The sequence below is a fragment of the Leptonychotes weddellii genome, chromosome 8 (assembly GCF_054177405.1).
Source record: "Leptonychotes weddellii isolate Sample4059 chromosome 8, ASM5417740v2, whole genome shotgun sequence".
NCBI classification, from domain to species: Eukaryota; Metazoa; Chordata; class Mammalia; order Carnivora; family Phocidae; genus Leptonychotes; species Leptonychotes weddellii.
Genome location: NC_138376.1, coordinates 23,839,387 through 23,861,012, shown reverse-complemented (window position 1 = coordinate 23,861,012; position 21,626 = coordinate 23,839,387). Strand labels below are relative to the sequence as shown.

The 21,626-nt window shown below is 40.7% G+C and overlaps 1 protein-coding gene across 1 annotated transcript; it reads right to left on the bottom strand.

Annotated features, from left to right (window-relative positions):
• Nucleotides 1–9,675: 9,675 nt before the first annotated feature.
• Nucleotides 9,676–15,467, bottom strand: LOC102747192 (SLA class II histocompatibility antigen, DQ haplotype D alpha chain). The gene is made up of 5 exons (XM_031033267.2): nt 15,307–15,467; nt 11,316–11,564; nt 10,588–10,869; nt 10,169–10,343; nt 9,676–9,993 (listed from the first exon to the last, which is right to left on the bottom strand). The coding sequence occupies exons 1-4, from the start codon at nt 15,386–15,388 to the stop codon at nt 10,189–10,191; spliced, it is 768 nt and encodes a 255-aa protein (XP_030889127.2). The 5' UTR covers nt 15,389–15,467; the 3' UTR covers nt 9,676–9,993; nt 10,169–10,188.
• Between the last annotated feature and the right edge of the window lie 6,159 nt (nt 15,468–21,626).

Below are 21,626 nucleotides of genomic sequence, written 5' to 3'. Positions count from 1 at the left end.
TTGGCTCTGTGTTTATGCTGGCAGGCAGGGTTGGAAAATGGTGACGGACAGCTCCTTCTTTTTCAGAGAAGCCCCCCAACAGGCTCTGAAATCAGTATGAACAGATCTGTCTCCTGGTTGTCCCCATCCTGTGGAAACCATCCTTTTTATGTTGCCTCTTCGTGCAGGCTGCTGTCTTTTTAAAGACAGCGATCCAGCTATCACTCACCTTCCCACCTCACCCAGTGCGAGGTCAGCTGACTATTGAAGCTCCAGGCTCCGAGTCTCACTGATTTTAAAAATGCACAGAATTTAGCCCCTCTGGTTTTTAAAGCCAGATTTTTTTGGGCATTAGTCTTCCCTGGGAAGCTTCCTGGTGTGAGGGCCTGTTTCTCAGCCCTCTCCACGTGTGCGGCTCCGTCCCTCCTGCAGACAGCCTCCTTCCACCATTCTGGCCTGAAAGGTTAACTTTCAGGTGCAGCTTCTTCTCTGTTTAGTTGTGGAGTTTGTTCTGCCAGTCTTTGGATCACTCTCTGGTTTACTGACTTGGATGTGGATGATATCTAGTCATGAACGTGGGACAGGGAAAGCTCAGGGTCCTCCTACGCTGTCATCTTCCCCGAGTCTATCTTTTCATTAAGGGTTTCACTGAGGTCCTCCACTCTTTTCTCAAGTCCATTGAGTATCTTTATGACCATTACTTTAATTCTTTATTAAGCATATTAATTTTCTCCTTTTGGTTTAACTCTTTTCCTGTGATTTTTGACCTGTTTTTTCATTTGGGACACATTCCTCTGTCTCCTCATTTTGTCTAACTCTCTCGGTCTCTTTCTATGTGTTAGGAAAGTCAGCTACAACTCCTACTCTTGAAACTAGTGACTTTATGAAGTAGAGGTCCTGTGGCGCCCTGCAGTGCACTGTCCCCTGTTCACCAGAACTGGGTGCTTCAATGTTGTCTCCTATGTATGTTGCATGCACCCTACTGTTGTGGCTAAGCCACATTTGCCTTCAGTTCAGTTATCTACAATGGCTCTCTGTGCCTATTGTAGGCAGAGTTTGGTCCCTGTGTTGTTAGTGGGGCAGTCTGGGGCTGGGTTGGGCTTGAGTTGAGTCAGACCAGGTGTTTGCCAGAGATAGGGTAGCACTGAACTGCTCGCTGCTTTCTCTGTGTTGTCTCCTGAGAAGCTTTTGTTGTTGGGCAGGGACTGCAGTCAGACCAGATGTCTGTCCCCAACCCACTGCTGGGGCTGTGATTGGGCTCATGTGTGTGGTTATCTTCCCTCTTCCTCATGCAAGAGTCACTTTGGAGTGGTGCTGGCCCCTGTCAGGGCTGCTTGCATCCTGCCAGATATGTGGCATTTCTTCAGATGGCCTTTGGCCAGAGGTATTGTAGGGGGCAGGCCCATAGGAGAAGGCAGGGCAGGCTGTGAGGTGTTATCAAGGTTTGCATAGGTTTGATGTGGGAGAGATCCCGGAGCTGAGGTCTGGTTGAAGTGGGTGTGTCACTAAGAGAATGTGGGGGTGGGGTGCACTGTTAGCAAGTTAGGTAACAAGTGTTGGTTCTGCTCTGGTTCCTGCAAGTGTCTGTGCATCTAGGGTGAGCAGCATGGGATAGAAATGACACCCATCAGCTCTCTTGTTCTTGGAGAAGTCTCCCAAAGATCCCTGCCACTCCAGCACATGCTCTGAGATTAGTAAACAAAACTCCCTCCTGTATACCCCAGGTGGTTTTCAAACTGCTGCTTGCATGCTGTATCTCCCCGGGGCTGTTTGTTGTGTTGTCTGGGCAATGACTCAGTTTCCTATTGCCCTCTGGCCACCCAGGAACCAAGCCTGCTGATTTTTAAAGTTCCAGGTATTAAGCCCTGCTGATGATAAGAACCCGCAAAATTCTGTCACCCTGGTTTTCAAAGTCAAAAGTTATGGGGATTCATCTTCCCTGTGTGGGTTTCATGTGCCTGGAGAACCTAGTGTAAAGGTCTGCTTCCTTCCCCTCTCCGAGCCCACAGCATCCCATCTCCTGTGGACAGTCCTGTGGGTCCATTTAACTCCTGACTGCATCTCTGCCCTTCCTTCCCTCTTGGATGTGAACTCTTCTCTCCATTTAGCTGTGGAGAGTCTGTTCTGCCAGGCTTCAGGTGGTTTTCTGGGGTATTTACACTGATGTAGATGTTATCTAGTTGTATCCATGGGATGAGGTGAGCCTAGGATCCTCCCACTCTGCCCTCTTCCCTGGAAGTCTTCCTCTGCCCTTTTTAAAATCCGTTTGTTTTCTTTGTTCTTGATTTGTATGGGTGCCTTTATATTAACCCCCTGTTAGAAAGATGGTTTACAAATATATGTTTTATCTTGTTCCACAGGTTGCCTTTACATCTGGCTGATTGCTTGGCTGTGCAGAAGTTTTAGAATTTGATGTAGTCCCACTTGTTTATTTTTGCTTTGGTTGCTTGTGCTTTTGGTTTTATATCCAAAAAATTGTTGCCAAGACCTTTTTTTCAAAGTGAAAAAAGTCATTTCTTTTTTATTGAGGTATAATTGACATATAACATTATATTATTTTCAGGTGTACAGCATGACTTGATATTTGTATATTTTGTGAAATGATCACTACAGTAAGTCTAGTTAACATCTGTCACCATAGAAAATTAATTCAAGTATAAATGATATATAATATTATATGAGTTTCGGATATACAACATAGTAATTCAACATTTATATGCATTTTGAAATGATCAGTGTAATAAGTCTGGTTACCATTTGTCACCATACAAAGTTAGTACAGTATTATTGTCTATTCCTTGTGCTATACATTACATCCTATGATTTATTTCTTTTATAACTGGAAGTTTATTCCTCTTGATATTTTCACCCATTTTGCCCACCACCGAACCCCTCTCTCCTCTGGCAACCAACAGTCTGTTCTCTGTATCTAGGAGTCTGGTTTTGTTTTTTCATTTGTTTCATTTTTTAGATTCCACATATAAGTGAAAATGAATGGCTTTCTCTGCCTGATTTATTTCATTTAGCATAATACCTTTAAGATCTATTCATGTTGTCACAAATGGCAAGATTTCATTCTTTCTTATGGCTGTGTAGTATTCCATCGTGTGATATGTCTATGTGTGTGTATATAACATTTGCTTTATCCCTTCATCATCAGCAGACACCTAAATTTTTTCCATGTCTTGGCTATGGTAAATAAAGTTGCAATGGATATGAAGGTACAATTATCTCAATTTTTTGAGGAACCTCCACATTGTTTTGCATAGGGTTGAACCAAGTTACATTCCTACCAACAGTGTATAAGGCTTCCCTTTTTTCCATATCTTTGCCAACACTTGTTATTTCTTATTTTCCTGATGATAGTGATTGTAACAGGTGTGAGGTGATATCTCATTGTGGTTTTGATTTGCATTTCCCTAATGATTAATAATTTTGAGTACCTTTTCATGTACCTGTTGGCCATTTGAGTACCTTTCTTGGCAAAATGTCTATTCAGGTTATTTTGGTCCAGGATGATGGAGGAGTAGGAGACCTTAATTTCATCTGGTCCCAGGAATTCAGCTCCTATCACATCATTCTGAACACCTGCAAACTCAACTGGAGATCTAAGAAAAGAATAGCTGCAACTCTACAAATAGAAAACAACCACTTTCTGCAAGGTAGGACATGTGGAGAAGTGAATCTGAGGCCGTATACAGGAAGACAGACCTCAGGGGGAGGGAGCCTCTGTAAGCCAGCTACCAAAAAGTGATAAAGCAGCAGAGCACAAAATCAGAACTTTTAGAAGTCTGCTCCAGTGAGGGATGTCGCTGCCTGAAGAGCGCTCAGGTGGAGAAGCAGGGCAGAATCCCACGTGGGACAGTGTGGTCTCAGGATTCCCTGGGTTCACAGGAAGACCGGGAGTGCCTGAGTGCAGCAGAGTTCCCAGGCATCAGGATGCGGAAGCTGGCTGCAGTCAGTGAGCCCAGAAGTGGGCTCCGAGCTTGGGGTTGCCATAAACTGCGAACCCCTGCACGGTCGGTTGACCACTCCCCAAGCAGGGGATCCAGGAAGAGGAAGAACGCTGAGACCCCTCTTCCCACCACCGCCCCCCCAACACACACACAAGACCAGAGGAGCAGCAGTGCCCCGAAGGAACCTGCAGGGTTTGGAGACCTGTATTGGGGTTGATTGCCTGAGATAGAAAAACTCGGTCCCAGGCCAGGTGAGCATGGAGTGCAGCTGGAGACCAGGGAGATAGGAGTGACTGACTGCTTTTCTCTGAAGGCTCACTGAGGAATGGGACCCCAAGCTCTCAATTCTGGGGCTGGAGAGTGGGAGGCCGCCATTTTAATTCTCATCCTCTAAAGCTGTTGTGGAAAGCCTTCAGGGAACAAAAGCCACATAGAGCAATCTAGAGCAATCCAGAGCAGTTACTCAGCCTGGCCCCCTGGCAAGGGCGGAGCAATTCTGCCTGGGGCAAAGACAACTGAGAATCAGCGCAACAAGCCCCTCTCCCAGAAGATCAGCAGAGGATTCGCTAAGACCAAGTTTACAAATCACAGAGAACTGCAAAACTCCTGCGCTAGAGGAAAATAGTATATAGAATTCATGACTTTTCCCCCCATGATTCTTTAGTCTTTCAATTTTTTTGTCTTTCCTTTTTCAACGAATTTCTTATTTTGTCAACTCTTTTTTAAAAAATCTTTTTATTTTCATTTTTACAGTTATATTCTATCCTTTCATTGTATTTACTTTTACTTTTGTATGTATGTAAGTTTTTCTTTCTTTACAATTTTGGGATAAGATTCTTCTTACTGGCAGACCAAAATACACCCAGAATCTAGTGTATGGCTCTGTTCTCTGCACCTGTCTGATCATATTCTCTCTCACTCTTTTTTCTTTTTGTCTTGTTTTGTTAAAGTCTTTTTAAATTTTCATCTTTACAGTTACATTCTATCCTTTCAATGTATTTAATTTTATTTTTGAGTATAATGTTTTTCTTTCCTTACAAATTTGAGATGTAGTTTCTAGTAACAAACCAAACAAAATAGACTCAGGATATAGTGCATTGATCTGTTCTGTTCACCTGTCTGTTTATATTCCTTTTTTGTGTCTTTTAATTTTCATTTTTACAGTTACAGTCTATCCTTTCATAGTATTTAATTTTGTTTTTGTACATATGTAAGTTTTTTTTTCTTCACAATTTTAGGATTTATTTATCTAACAAACAGACCAAAATACACACAAGATCCAGTGTATTGCACCATTTTGTCCACCTGTCTGATTATATTCTTTTTTTTAATTTTAATTTTTAAAAATTTTTTTTGGTTTTGGGTCTCTTCTGACTTGTTTGGTGTATATTTCTCTGTGGTTGCTGTTGCCAATTTATTATTTTGTTCTCTCATTCACCTATTTTTCTCTGGACAGAATGACAAGATGGAAAAACCTCAAAAGAGAACAAGAGGCAGTACTGACTGCCAAGGACCTAATCAGTATGGACATAATTATAAGATACCGGAACTAGAGTTCAGAATAATGATGGTAAAGATACTAGCTGGGCTTGAAAAAAGTATAGAAGACACTAGAGAATCCCTTTCTGGAGAAATAAAAGAACTAAAATCTAATCAAGTCAAAATCACAAGGGCTATTAATGAGATGCAAAAAAAAATGGAGACTCTAACTCCTAGGATAAATGAGGCAGAAGAGAGAATTAGTGATATAGTAGACCAAATGATGGAGAATAAAGAAGCTGAGAAAAAGAGAGATAACAACTCCTGGATCATGATGGGAGAATTTGAGACATAAGTGATTCCTTTACGAATTCTTAGAGTTTATAATTATATGCTAGTGGAATTATTTTATATATGTATATTTCTTCCCACTGGAATGTAAATTCTCTGAAGCCAGTGAATGTATGATATGTATCACAACACTGGTACTCAATGACCATTTTTATTTTTGCATTATGATTAAATTAGTGAATATATTAGTAAAGTTTGGGGCTTAGTCCAGCCAATAGAAAGTGAGCATTACTCTGCTTTCCTTTACTATTATTCCTTGTACATACATATTCTTTAGGGTTACATCACTGGGAGGTCTATAGTGTGGAGCAGGATTTGGATACTCACAGTTTCCTAACTGGGATAAAATGAGGAATATCTTAAAAACCAACAAAACTTCAAACAGAATGCTTCCCTGCCTATTTTTTTTCCTTTGTCTTTCCTGGAATACTTTAAAAAACCTTTGTATTATGGAAAATTTCAACTATATTTGGTACTGAAGAGAATAGTGCCATGTATCAATAGTCTGGCTTTAATAATTATTAATTCATGGATAATTTTGTAAACCCACCCACTTAATCTTACACATATACGGGAATAGTTTGAAGATAATCTTACACATCATGTCTTTTTCTTGACAGATGTTTTATTATGACAATCTAAAATATAATGACTTTCTAGAAACATAATATCACCATTAACAGCCTTAAAATTAGGTAATTTCTTAATACAACCAGTGTTCAATTTTTCCGATTGTCTCACAAGAATTTTTTAACAGTTGTTTTTTTTGAATATGCATCCAAACAAAGCCCAACATTTGACTGATATGTATCTTCAGTTTTTTTTAATGTGAAGTTTCTCTGGTCTCTATTTTTCTTTGCAAATTATTTGCTGAAAGATGTGATTTTTAAATAGTGTATTAATATTAAACACTAATAAAGTCACACTTTATGTACACAATCAGAAATAACTCAAATAGGGGCTCCTAGGTGGCTCAGTCGTTGAGCGTCTGCCTTCGGCTCAGGTCATGATCCCAGGGTCCTTCCGCTTTGGGCTCCCTGCTCAGCGGGAAGCCTGCTTCTCCCTCTCCCACTCCCCTTGCTTGTGTGCTCTCTCTCACTTTCTATCTGTCAAATTAAAAAAAAAAAGAAATAACTCAAATAATGTTTTGAGTTTTTTAAGAATCACATAATTTAATATCATGAGGTCTGATATATAACTCTGTTGACAGTAAGGTAATGTGGTGATCCCACTTTTAACTTTTAGCTGAGAAAATGAAATGATTGCTCTTGTTTTTAGAATTAATTCCACTTTAAAATTATATGAAGACTTTATGAATGAATTCCCTTAATAAAATTCAACTTCCATTAAATTTGTTTTCCTCAGTATTTCATTGGGAAAGAGTCTGAGTAGGTCAGCATTTGTATATTCTTGGAACACTGGTTATAATGTGATTCAATATAACCCTTATATTACAATAACACACACATGCACGTGCACACCCGCACACACCATGTCCAAATTCCTCATGAATCATTGAAATTTATATAACATTTATTTGAAAGCCTATTGACAAAAACTCTTCCTGAGTACATTTGTGCGTTTTCAGATGATCTACATTTTTTATACTAAAATTTTTATTTTATACATTTTATATCATAATTGATGACATTTCCTTTTTTTAAATACACTTTATTTTAGAGCAATTTTAGGTTCACAGCAAAATTGAGTGGAAGGTACAGAGATTTCCCATATATCTTTGTACCCACCAAGCACAGACTCCCCTACTATCAACACCCCTTACCAGAGTGGTACATTTATTATAATTGATGACACTACACTGACAGATTATTATCCCCCAAACTCCATGGTTTACACCAGAGTTCACTCTTGTGTACATTCTGTGGGTTTGAACAAATGTGTAATGGCATGTATCCACCATTATAGTATCATGCAGAGTAGTTTTACTGGCTTGACATCCTCTGTGTTCTGTTACCTACATTTTCATGATAACTGCTAGGTCAGATTCCCTAAATTTACTAATTCCTAGTCTCTATTTTTAATTGTTCTCTTACTTCTACCCCACAATTAGCTTTTGCTCCTTGAATCTTTCCCACTGTTCCCCAAAGTAAACATGCAGAAGATCTGTTACATATAACAAATCTTTGTCTTAAAAACCCAAAGTCAAATATTACAACTTATTGTTCTAAGAATTCTCTTAGCAACCCTCCACCAGTGATATGTCACTGACAACTACACCCTATCTATTCTCTTAGCCTAACTGAACCTCAGAGTCTCTGAGTTTCTGGGGAAAAAAATCCTCTCACTAACTTATGAAAAGAAATTCATTCATATCTCCATGTTTGAATATGCTAAATCATTAATGGACTCAGAAAAAGAAATGTGTTTTTTTTATATGATATGATCCATTCTTTTTAAAAAATTAATTATGGATACAGCTAGCAATGATTTCTTATGTATTTGTATACTATGTGTAAGGCACAGCCTATATATCGAGATTATTCAAATTCTGTCAATAACTACAAGCAAAGTATTATCACTTCCACATTATGGATGAGAAATATGACTCAGAATATATTTAGTCAGTATTATAAAGTTTAAAATACCAGCCATAAAGTGCTGAGTCCTGAATTTACATTTAGGTTTCTATCAAACTATGTTCTATCAATTATTGTATTAAAATTGTGTTTTTCCCCCAATTACACTTTAAGCTCATTCGTGCAGGTGGCATGGACAGACAGCCTCATACATTTTATAGCTATTCCATAATAGTGTCTTAGATACACCGCATGGACACAGTAGGTGCAGAGTGAAAAGACTGAGGCAGATTTGTGCCTAAAACAATTTTAAAGGCAAAATGACTCCAAGTCAAGTCACATACATTTTCAAGAAATGTCTTCCACTAGGAGACAATGAATCTAGAAGATACAGCATCCGTATATGCCAGTACATTATCTCCACCATATTGTCCCTCCTGGGATTTCTCTCTCATAGGCTCATTCTTTCCTTAACCAGGAAGGGTGAGGGGAGAGGGGCAGGGAGCTGGGGTTATAGGAGTGTTTCGCTATTTCCCAGGGTGTACAGGGCTGCACAGGGATTCAGTGAGCTTTGACCTAAGCTGATCTGCCTAGAAACATCCTGCAACTATGTTCACGCTACTGTCCCTGACATACCATGGTGGCACAGGAAAGTCTATGTGTTTATCTAGCAGGGATTCATGTAGGAGGTGAGGCAAACCACACCTGTGTTCTCAGAAGCTTAAATATGTCTGTGGTTTCTACTCCCATTCCTCTTCCTGTTGTTACTACCCCTAAGTAAGAACGAAGTATTTGGTTCTTCTCAGATTTTTACTTTATGGTCTTATTCTAATACCCCCGTAACTGACTTCCATTTCTTTTCGTGCCTAAAGAATTCTCATCTTCTCATGGGTGAGGAACGGCGAGGAAAGCTGGTCCTATCATCATTCATTCTTCACAAATTGAAATTTTAAAGTTTTGGAAAACAATTTTGACTTTCAATACTTTTGAAATTGAAAATTTCTTTATCCTAATTTAATTCTCTGTCATAGCTTTTTAAAACTATACTAAAAGGAGTATGAACTTATTTCTTTTTTGTGTGTGTGTGTGTGTTTCTTCTATAAGAAATCTATACCAAGGACAAAGGGCATATACTACTTTCACTGATGTCTGAATTGGGGGGAAAGTGGTAATGCCAAAGCGTGGGAATAATAAGAAGAGAGAAATATTAACCTCAGCTAAGATATCAAATATTATCAGTCTATACTTGCTTGCTCTGCTGTTACTGGGCATGAAACATAATCCAGAAAACGAGATTAAGTGGACCTGAAGCATAAAGGACCATGGTCCTAGTCAGCCCTGAGATGAAAGACAAGAAAAATTTTACTAAGAGATCTCATAAAGGGAAATTTATTGTTTCCATGGGAATATTGGATCAGGGTTACAAAGAATTGGGTAACTGGGTGGAATATCCCAGAGATCTCATTGTAGGTAACAATTAAGAAAAGAAAAACAAATCAGGCAGTCAAGGCGGGAGAATTTCAAAGGATATGTGAGCTCTCAGAGGATATAGGGGGACCTTAAGTTCCATAAAAGAGAAGAGAGGGGGAGCATTGGAAGAGAGAAGGAATATGATGAACTCGGCCAGGAAACAGTGCTAGGTCACCTATCAAGTCCACTCTTCTGCTCTGGTCGGTGGGCATGTGGTGTACCTGCAATAGTACAGACATGAGATGGTTGGATCCTCGGGGGCTCCTGTATTGTCATCATGCCCTCCCCCAGACTCCTACAACCTTTCAACCACATTTGTGTCCACAAACTCCTCCCACTTTCCTCCCTCCTGAGCTGTGTCTCCAGCTCTCAGCTCTGACAAATCTGAATCCTTACCTCCTTTTCTAGGGTGCGGCTCACAAAGGCCCTTGATGTCTGGAAGCACCACCTGAGTGCAGGCCTTGGATAATGAAGACAGTGCCCACCACGATGCCCACAAGGCCCACAGTCAACCCCACGGCACAGACCACAGTCTCTGTCAGCTCTGACATAGGCGTTGGAATCTCAGGTTCTGTAAAAATGAGGTTGTGGAAGTCAGAATGCAGAGTGTTGGTTCATGTACCCATATGTGTGATGGGGCAGGAGGAATGGTTTCGGTTCCATGAGGACTCAGGGCACCATGGTTAGGGAAGAGAGAAAAGTCTATTATTCGAAACCTTTGAAGTGTGGAAAACATGAGATTCCGGGGCTAAAGGGCAGGATACTCTGGACTTGATAGAGAAAGAAGGTGCCAAGGGGGTGGAATTCATACATACCCCAGTGTTTCAGAAGTGGCTCATCCAGGCCCCAGTGCTCCACCTTGCAGTCATAAATATCATCAGCAGAGGGAAGGAAGGTGAGGTAACTGATCTTTAAGAAGGAATGATCCCTCTTGGCGAGGAAGCTGGTTTCAGAAACACCTTCTGTGACTGAATGCCTATTCTTCAACCATGTGACATTGATCACAGGAGGAAAGATGTTGTCGACAAAACAGATGAGGGTGTTGGGCTGACCCAGCATCGCAGGAGACTTTAGAAACACAGTCACCTCAGGAACCTCTGTGGTGAGGAAGCAGCACTGATATGAATTGCAAAGAGCTCTGCCCTGAGGTTCTGCATTGTGTCCTGTAAGAGCCCTCCCACCAACAGTTCCCCATCTGATGGTAGAAGAGTTCTTGCTTAACTTCTGCTTGGGAAAGTGTACATACACTGCCTATACTTTATCCTTGTGCCCTTCCCTCTGTGGGCATGCTTATTAAAGTAGCAGATCTATAGGACTTCTCCTTGAGGGATTCAAGGAACATGGTTTGGGAGTAAGGATCCTTGTACTACATGGCAATATTTCAGTTTTGAGATGCAGAGGATGAGTGTTCAGTAATTACTATGAGAAGATCTGGGGGAAGATCCTTGGAAATTAGTCAAGGGTATCTATCGTAGGGAGGAAGGGAATGAGACCTGGTGTGTTGGAAGGTTCAGTAAAGAGAGGCAGAGTGGCGGACACATACCATTGGTAGCAGCGGTGGAGTTGGACCGTTCAATCAGGATGTTCAAGTTGTGTTTTGATATAGCCAAGTTTGTCAGTGCGCCCTGTGGGTCAAATCTTCTATATGTTTGAAACATAGGCAGCTGCCAGACAGTTTCCTTCTTCTCCAGGTCCACGTAGAACTCCTCATCTCCATCAAATTCATGGGTGTACTGGCCAGAGGGACCATAAGACTGGTAGACATTTATGCCATAGGAACCAACGTGGTCAGCTGATCAGTAAGGGTGAGGAGCAAGAAGTAGAAAACAGAGGGAGAAAAGAGCCTTATTAAACCAAGTGACAGAAGAAACTGGCTTTCAAATATAGTGGGCTTCATCTTTGGCACAGTCTTTAGGCAAATTTCCCAGCACCTGCTCCCTGCTCCCTCTCTCTCAGTGTTGATAGTTGTCCAGTTAGAATACAGTCTGCTTTTCCACTGTCTTGTAGGCTCCACGAGAGCAGAATTACAACGGCCTTGTTACTGCTGTTCCCTGTGTACCTAGCTCAGCATCTGGCATACTCAGTTGGCTTATGATAAATATTATAATGAAATGAAAGAAGGAAGGAACAAATTATTGTGGTTTTAGCTTCCTTTCTCAGAAATTCACTTTACTTCCCTCTGCTTCATAAGTTTTATCTCTTACTTAATTCTTTCATCAGTTAATACATTTTGATTCCTCTCCCCCCAAGACTGGTTCAGAGCAGAACTTTTTCTACAGTAGCTTTCCTTCCTTCCTTCCTTCCTTCCTTCCTTCCTTCCTTCCTTCCTCCTCTTCCTCCTCCCCCCACCCCCCGGTCCTCCTTCTACTTCTTATTTTTCCAAAGAAAAGCACACAGGACCATATTGTTTTAAAAGAGTTTCTTAACTGTTATAGGATATAAGAAAGAATATGACAAGGACAGTGACAATATTACAAAGTATATAAAAAATAAACAATGTTCCTAAGATCTCGATTTTGTTAACAATCGTAATCCTCAGAGGAGAGCACTCGATTTCATCAGAAATACAAAATGGAAGCTTTATTAGATTTTAGATTATTGTCACTTCCAACCCCCCTTTATTTTTTTTCCTTCGAGGAGGTTATTAAACCTCTTTCCTTATTCTGACTCAACATTTCTATCTGTTTAGGATTCTGGGTAAACTATGGCCCTTTTCCTCACATGGACAATATGCTTGTGTAAGGATACCAAAATAGAATGGCAGAGTAGGACTCCACCCAGTGAGCCTAACTGGACAATCTTGTGAAGACATATGTGAGCTTTTTATCATTTCCTCTTTATGTTCTTCCTCATTTACTGAACATCAGTGAGACATCAGACATCATGAGGAGCAGGGTGTAAAACACCAGTCAGCATGGTTTTTGTCATCAAGGAACTTATTGCATGGTGAGAGAGTCAAGTGAGTACAGGAACAAAGACAGTAAGCTGTGGTGAGTCTTGCAAGGGAAGAGCAGCAGTCTTATGGTCCCACCTCCTCCACAAATACCTCATCTGCCAGTCAAACCAAAGTATATTATTCTTTCATGTTCCTTGTCTTTGTAGGGGTCTTTCTCCTTGAAACAAAGTTATCTTTATGGATTTCCTGGACACCATCAGTTCCTTCTTGAAGTTCCTGCTTAGTTACCAACATTTTAGCTAAGTTCTCTCACTGAACATGTTTTTGACCACATTGTAACCTCCAGTACCTCCATCCCAGTGTCTTGCTCTCCAAATTTATCTATACCTCATCAGCTTTCTCACTACCCTGTCCAGTATGACCCCCTTGGTTGATTACTTAAAAGGCCCTCCGACAAAGCCTCTTTATCCTCTATACTTTATCCTTGACTCCTCTTTCAAACATGAATATATGCAATTATTGTTTTCATCTGGTACTTGTCCTGGGTTGCCAACAGTTGATGAACATCACACTGCTGAGTTTCACTGAAACTGTGTCCATGGTCCTGCTCAGCAATGGTCCTTCTGCCTTCCTGCACCAGGGGTCAGATAGCATGTCTTTTCATCATTGAATCCCCAAAATTTATCTCACTGTATGCTCAAAAGTGTGTATTGAATGTCAATTGCTATTCTCAAGGATCACAGAAATTTGGGGGAGTGGAGACTGACAGACACAGAGGTAGCAGAACCATATGAAAGTCAGAATCAGCAGTGACCAAGGCTGTATTATGACTTGTGAGCCTAAGCACTATTGGGCCCCTTTTTTTTTCTTAAAATATTAAAAATTATATTTTGTGACATGTGCTATTCCCTCTTAACTTTTTGGTTTTTCCCTCTTAACTTTTTGGTTTTTCTACTTTGGTTTTTACAAACACACTCCTCATGTCAATAAAACAACAATAAAAAGGACCAGGGATAGATCCTGGAAGGAAAGGATGATAAAGGAATGCCTGAAGAGAAGGTGGCAAGAGGTGGACAGTGAAGGTGGGGGTGGGGGAGGGATTAAATAATTAATGTGTACTTGCCCTGTTTTCCTTTTAAGGGTCTCCATTGGGTAGAATGAAAGGTCATTTGAGTTGACAATTTGAGAATAATATAATTTAATTAACCAAGTTTTTTCATCATAAAGTTCTCAATTTTAAAATAAAAATAAGGATATTCTCTACTTTGTTAAAGAAAAAAATTATGGAAGCAGCCCAAGTGTCCATTGTTAGATGAATGGATAAAGAAGATATGGTATATATATGTATATACACAATGGAATATTAGTCAGTGATAAAAAGAATGAAATCTTGCCATTTGCAACAACATGGATGGAACTAGAGAGTGTAATGTTAAGCGAAATAATCAGTCAAGGACAACGACCATGTGATTTCACTCATTTGTGGAGTTTAAGAAACAAAACTAATGAACAAATAAAAAAGAGACAAATCAAAAAACAATTAACTGTAGGGAACAAACTGATGGTTACCAGAGGGGAGGTGGGGGGGGATGGTTAAAACAGGTAAATGGGATTAAGAGTACACTTATCTTGATGAGCACTGAGTAATGTATAGAATTGTTGAATCACTATATTGTACAACTGAAACTAACATAACTCTGTATGTTAACCATTCTGTAATTAAAATTTAAAAAAATTATTAAGCCACAGTTGTTGTAGTAACAATCAAGAAACAAGAATGATCATTGACATTACTATGTCTTCATTATTGGAAAAGCATTTCTAAATACATATTTGATTTGATTATTTGTGAAGTGACATATACGAGGTCATGTGGTAGAATGACTTGTCTAAAGGTATTCAGCTGGGCTTGTTTACCCACTCCCCTCATGCAAGTTTCTAGCATGAAAATGTATGGAAATCTGAGACAAAGAAGAGGACATCCTTCTTTATATCTACGTAGTATACATAATTCATGGAACTCTTTACCCCAAAGTGAGACTACAGAAGAAACATATAAAAAGCTTCAAAATGTTGTTCAGAGACATTTGGAAGCAATAGTTTATGAATTTTTAGTAACAAAACATCCACTCGTGGACATATCCCTAATCTTTGAGGTAATCATGAATAAATGCCATTGAGTCTTCTAGGCTATATTCACTGGATCTGATATTAAAAACGAATGATGTCCTTGACGAACTCAGCAACAGCACGGGAAGCAAAGAGAGTGGGTTGGGTCTCCAGTTTCCTGAAGGAAAGATGACTATAATTTTTAGATCTGCTTAATATTGAGAACACCTCTGAGGAGTCTCTGCTATTTTTTTTTTTTTAAGATTTTATTTATTTATTTGAGAGAGAATGAGAGACCACATGAGAGGGGGGAGGGTCAGAGGGAGAAGCAGACTCCCCGCCGAGCAGGGAGCCCGATGTGGGACTCGATCCAGGGACTCCAGGATCATGACCTGCGCCGAAGGCAGTCGCCCAACCAACTGAGCCACCCAGGCGCCCTCTGCTATTTCTACACCAATCTCTATTTTTTTTTCCCCTTCCAATTCCTTTTCTCAAGTCTAGTCCCCACATCCCTCAGCTGTGCACTCACCCACAATGTCTTCACCACTAGAGGGGCTCATCATGGTGGTCAGGGTAAGAGTCCCCAGAATCAGAACTCTGTTTAAGGTCATTCTTTTCTCAATGCAGTTTCTGAAGTTGCTGTTCTGAGTTGCAGAGCAATGGTGAGGACCCAACTGAGAAGAGACTCTAAAGACACCCACACCAAACCCTGCTAGGTCAGGTTCTGGCCAATCAGAAAACTCCCTTCTGATGACACCTCAGTTGCCAGTTGAAGAGCTTGTACCAAGAAGCCTGGAAGGGACTGGGAAATCCCCTTGTTCTGATGTAGGCTCCATTCACAGTAGACCAGGGGAATTATCTAGGAAAAGAGGGAGGGTATTAAATCAGAATCTTCTTATGGGTGTGTATGCTTGCTGGTGGCAAGAAGGGTGGGAATTTCTGAGTAGCTTCATGTTTAGATATCATCACTAATATGGTGTTCTTTGGATTTTCTGGTTTACAATCTCCAAAAATTCTCCCATGAATTGATTCCCTCCCTGGCAATCCCTATCTTCTCCCCTTTTCCTGGCCTCCATATGTGGGTTAATTGTCTTTCTTTTTTGTTTCCATAGTGCATGTAAAATTTTCCAAATTTTTATTTACTTGCCTGGAGTATTTCTGCTGGTGGTAGGCAAGGAATACCTTTGCCTTTCTACTTATGTAAATCCAGTTGAGTTAAGTTCTTGTCATGTTCTCAAAAGCTCCAGTATTTGCACCTGGGACAATAAAAAGAAGTCATAATGTCATGAATGCTGCCTACAGTAATTGCATCATCTTTCACCTCAATTTTTCCCTGTCCAGAGTATTCTCTGCACTCTGTGTTTTAGTGCTATCTATATTTAAAGGCAATTTGGGGACACTGATTACATTAAAGACAGCTCGGGCTACCTCACTCTATGATTTTTAGTTTTTAAAATTTTTTTACAATGAAGAATGTAGGTCAAATGTTGAGGGCAGAATGAGGGGAATTGCTGTGACTTAGAAATCGGTTTCCTTCCCAGAACCTCCTGGATCTTTTCATATTCTTTATCCTGCCACATATTCCAGATATTTGTGAGGGACTAAGGAATTGAACTAAGACAAAGGCAACCATTAGAGGGAGACTTATTTATTTTTTTCCAGAAGAATCGATTTTTGTGTGTTATGGAAGCCACAAGTTAATGGGAGGTTCCACTTAGAGTCAATCACTCTGTGCCTGTTGGATGGCCTTCTGTTTCTCAGCACACTGTCCTATCTCATGATGACAGAGACTGTAGGAAGAGTGAGACAGGAAAAGCCCTGGCATCTGGGAGTCACCTGGTACTATTAAACAGGCCTTGGTGTTGCCAGGAGCTGGTCTGCAGCTCACAGCCAGGTTCTGGTGTTTTCCTGGTGAACATAAACAATGTCATAGAATAGCAGTATCAGACAGCCACTCAGTGACCATGATGGATCAAGACAAAACACAAGGCCACTTAGTATCATGTCTGAACACAGACAAAACACAAACATTGTCCAAGCCACAAAAATGACCAAGCATCTATCTTTCCTAGATGATATGACAGCCTACGGCTTCATTACTAATTAGAGCTTTAGCCTCAGTCTAGTCTTCCTTTCTTCTAGGTAAGATTTATTAAGATGCCCAGTTGTAGAATTACTCCATCCCACCATCAACTTCCTGACAATCCTCCTAAGAGCAGAGTCCCTCTCTCTTAAATCCTCTTCAAAGTCACCTAACACAAGCCCAAACCCTATAGTAGTTAAATTGTCAGTTTTACGTCTTGGTTAGGCTCTAGCCCTCAGTTATTCAATCAAACATTAATGTGAGCGTTGCTCTGAAAATATTCTTTAGATGTGATTACAGTCCATAATCAGTTGACTTTAAGTAAGAGAGGTCTTCCTAGATAATCTGGATGAGTCAGAACCAACTAGCTGTAAAGTCTTCAGAGCAGAACTGTGGGCACCTGAGTGGCTCAGTGGGTTAAGCGTCTGGCTCTTGATCTCAGCTAAGGTCTTAATCTCAGGGTCGTTAATTCAAGCCCTGTGTTGGGCTCCATGCTAGATGTGGAGCTGACTTAAAAAAAAAAAAAAAAAAGCAAGATGAGGCTTCCCTGAGGGGGAAGAGATTCCACTGTGGGCCGTAGCATCTGCCTGTGCTGGTAGTCACAGCCTGCCTTTCCTGACGAATGGCCAGCCCTGTTGATCATATTTGCCTAGTGCATCCCACAGTTGTGTAAATTACCTCCTTGCAAGAATTCTCTTGCTGGATATTTCCTGCTGGTTCTGCTTCTTTGGTTCAAACACCCTCTTACTGAGATGCCCCGTGATTCTCCATGGTGAGTTTTCTCCCTCACCACAATGGACAATAAAGCCAACTTCTTCATCCACAGGTGTGCTCCTGATGTTCTTTGTCTGGAGGCATTAACAGCAGCTCATCAGGGTGCTGTGAGGAATATACATATGCTGCACTTGGAATGAAAAATTCCTAGGTCTCCCACTATATCTGTAGTACACTAATAACACCCCCACTTTTCAAGGAGGATATTGATTTCAGAAAGGTGGAGGAATTTGCTCAGGGTCACACAGCTGGTGAGTGCAGACCTGAAATGTGACAAGGGTAAGCTGTGAGTCTTTGTAGGGGTTGGGGGTTTCTTGTATGGATTCAGAATACAGGGTCCTAACATAATTAGGATAGATATTTGACCTTATGGGTAGATTTAGTCTTTCAAGTCTGTGCCATTATGGATCAAGAGGGATTCTGAGGTTCTGCTGAGGCATGCTTCATTTAACCATTCCTTCTTTCTGTGCAGGAAATGACATGTTTCTATGCTTTTCCTGGATCCCGACTTACCTGCTTTGTACTGTTAAAATCAGAAACAAATGGAGTCAGCCTCAAAATTCCCTAAATAGACAAAACCAGGTTAGACATATAAACAAAGCTTAATGTAGCTTATTTTGCAAGGCTAATTGAACAGGATCATTTCTTGCTTGTGCCTTTGGAAATGACAAAGGAACCTGAACTGTTTCCCATGGTTGATATGAGGTAACCACTGAAAACTGTAATATTGTAGCCAATCCCTGTGATGAATAAGCAGTCACTGCTTTCTCATAACATAAGCTACTTTATAACAAGATACCCCTGAGCCTCCTTCCACCTTCTGGTTTAAATACTTCTGGTTTGCAAACTGTCTTTTTGGCATGTGCAGAATAAATTTTTACTAATTACTACTTCAGTGATTCATGGGTTTTACTTTGGCTGTTTTGAACCTTTGACATTTCCTTGCAGAAATTACTTAAGATTTTGACAAACGGACAAAACCTTTCTTGATGACGCTCAGAATTTTGCCTATTAATATCATCTTTAAAGAAAATTCAACTTAAATTAGGAAGTTAGGATGTCAGCCACATGGAGCAGAATTGCATCTTGAATCAGAAGTTGAAGGTCCAGTCTCAGATCTCAAATCCTGGGGGACGTTGAAGTCCAAGCAAGCCCAATACATTAACTAAGAGGAGATGATCTTTGTCTGTGACCTAACTGTGTCTCATCTCCTCCTGCCATCACCCAAGGAACCTGTTCTAGTCACTTTTGTCTTCAGATCATAATTTTAACATAACGTAAAATTAGTAGTGAATTAGATTCAGCGGAATGGTGTACCATTTTTGACAAAAACTAATTTGTTTTTTTTTTTTAAAGATTTTATTTATTTGAGAGAGAGAATGAGATAGAGAGCATGAGAAGGAGGAGGGTCAGAGGGAGAAGCAGACTCCCTGCCGAGCAGGGAGCCCGATGCGGGACTCGATCCCGGGACTCCAGGATCATGACCTGAGCCGAAGGCAGTCGCTTAACCAACTGAGCCACCCAGGCGCCCTGAAAGGCCCTTTTTTAAATAAATTAATGGCAGAAATAAAATTTGGAGTTTAAAATATTACCTTGTCCAATAATTTTCTCAAAAAGCACTAATTTCTTCCATTGATTTAACTTAAAATTATCAATATAAATGGAATGTGTCATTATAACTGACATCATTGGAAGCCCTCTAAGAAATTATTTAGACAGAATGTAGGTTAGTTCTTTTTTTTTTAATTTTATTTATTTATTCATGAGAGACAGAGAGAGAGAGAGAGAGGCAGAGGGAGAAGCAGGCTCCCAAGGAGCAGGGAGCCCGATGTGGGACTCGATTCCAGGACCCTGAGATCATGACCTGAGCCGAAGGCAGATGCTTAACCATCTGAGCCACCCAGGTGCCCCTAAAGATTTTATTTATTTATTTGAGACAGAGAGAATGAGAGAGAGAGAGCACATGAGAGGGGGGAGGGTCAGAGGGAGAAGCAGGCACCCTGCCGAGCAGGGAGCCCGATGCGGGATTCGATCCAGGGACTCGATCCAGGGACTCCAGGATCATGCCCTGAGCCGAAGGCAGTCGCTTAACCAACTGAGCCACCCAGGCGCCCGTAGGTTAGTTTTAATTAACACTTACAACATTTTCTAAGGACTTGTGTATTTTCAAATTCTTTAGTTCTGACTTTCAACTCTTTTGCCCCGTTTCAACCCTAGTTATTATGCATTGGTGAAGTTTTACTAAAAAGGCCAAAGCCTCTCCCATCTTGCAGTAGTTAAAGATGCTTCACAGCAATAACCAAGTCCAGAGCAGCAAAAGTAGGAAGAAGACGGCTTTGTAATCAAATAAATAATTATTCAATACTGCTTTTGATTTTATCAGCTGCATCACCTTGGGCAAGTCACTCAAAATATATGAGCCTTAGTGTACTTTCTATAAAATGGGATGAAAATCATTACATGATAGTATATGAGGAAGTGAAATTATAAATAAGTACAAATTATAAAGTTTAAATATAGTCCAGTGCCTGGCACATGGCAATACTCACAAATGATAGCAACTCCATACTGACAAATATTAATCATGCTAGGCCAGGGATGGCCTATAGCTTTTCCCTCATTCATCCAACCTTCTCCCTGTGGCAGTGTGGATTTGTGAGAGCCTGTGAGCCACAGGAGATCACTAGGAAATAGAATGTTTTGTGAAGGATGTTCTATCAGTCAGCTTTTTCTATATAACAAACTACTGTAAAATGTAATGATTTCAGATAATGTTTTAGTATTTTCTCATGATTCTGGAAGACAGCAAATGGTGCCACACCCATGTGGGCACTCTGTTCTGGGCCAGCTCAGCTGCTTTCAGGTGCTCACATGCCTGTGGCATCCACTGCTTCAGCCCAGACTGCTGGGCCTCTCCATTTGGGCTCATCATCCAGCAGACCGGCTCAGACTTATTCACAAGGTGCTGGAAGTCTCCCTAGTGCAAGAGAGAAGCTGAAGGCCTTCCTTAGCCTAAATTTAGACTCACAACTTCACTTCCACTACATTCTATTAGTCAAAGCAAGTCAACAGTACTATGTCAATTTAAGAGGTGAGTTAACATTGCAGTTCTTAATACTATGAGCTGCAAAGAATTTATGACTATTTTTGCAATTTACCACAAATGTTTTCTGGTTTTGGGGGTACAATATATCAATGAGTATTGCGTGTGAGAGTTGGGGTGCTTCCATATATGAAAAGAATTCCACCCACTCACCTACTAAATTTTACTTTCTCCCCAGAACTTTCTCTAAGGAGATGTGAACTAAGACCTGTTGAATTCCAGCATGCGCTAGATGCTATGATTTGTTCTCTCAGAAAACATTTTAGGGTTTCCAGATGAAAGCACAGAAACTTGGAGAACTGTAAATGATCTTCTTATGGTCACCAAGCACATTCTGATGCAAAGGCATGTGTACTGATATCCAGTCACGTGGCCTCTCAAATGACAAAGGTAGTTGTAGAGGCTGCTTTTAGGCAAACAGGCTGGAGGGATGGAATACAGACAGGCCCACAGATGACCCACCTCAAAATATCCACAGGCCCTCACTGACCAATGGGCTACTTTCAACCAGGCACAGTTAGCAAAAAGGGGAGAGTTCCATAGGTTGCCATACCTCCTCATTTTCCCCCTTTAAACGCAGCCCCCACCCACTGCCTCCTTGCACACAGCTTCTCCTCTGTGGTCTTACCCTCCCTTGGGTATTCAATAAACTTCTACCTCCTTTTTCTGCCTCAGGTGAATTCTTTCACCTCCAGCGCCATTGGCTTCCACTTGATCATCGCCCCACATTTGGGGGCCCCCATGTGATCGAGAGGGACCCCATCTAGGCACCGCATTAATGAAGCAGATGGGCATTGCAAAGGCAATTATTCTGTTTTTCTTTTAATATCACCCCCACCTGGATGCGGAGAAAGGGGAACCCTCCTACACTGTTGGTGGGAATGCAAGC

Coding starts and splice junctions, on each gene's coding strand:
- LOC102747192 (XM_031033267.2), bottom strand. CDS start 15,388: ATGACCTTAAACAGAGTTCTGATTCTGGGGACTCTTACCCTGACCACC. Junction 11,565..15,306: donor TAGTGGTGAAGACATTGTGG/GTGAGTGCACAG, acceptor CTTACTGATCAG/CTGACCACGTTGGTTCCTAT. Junction 10,344..10,587: donor GCCACTTCTGAAACACTGGG/GTATGTATGAAT, acceptor TCATTTTTACAG/AACCTGAGATTCCAACGCCT.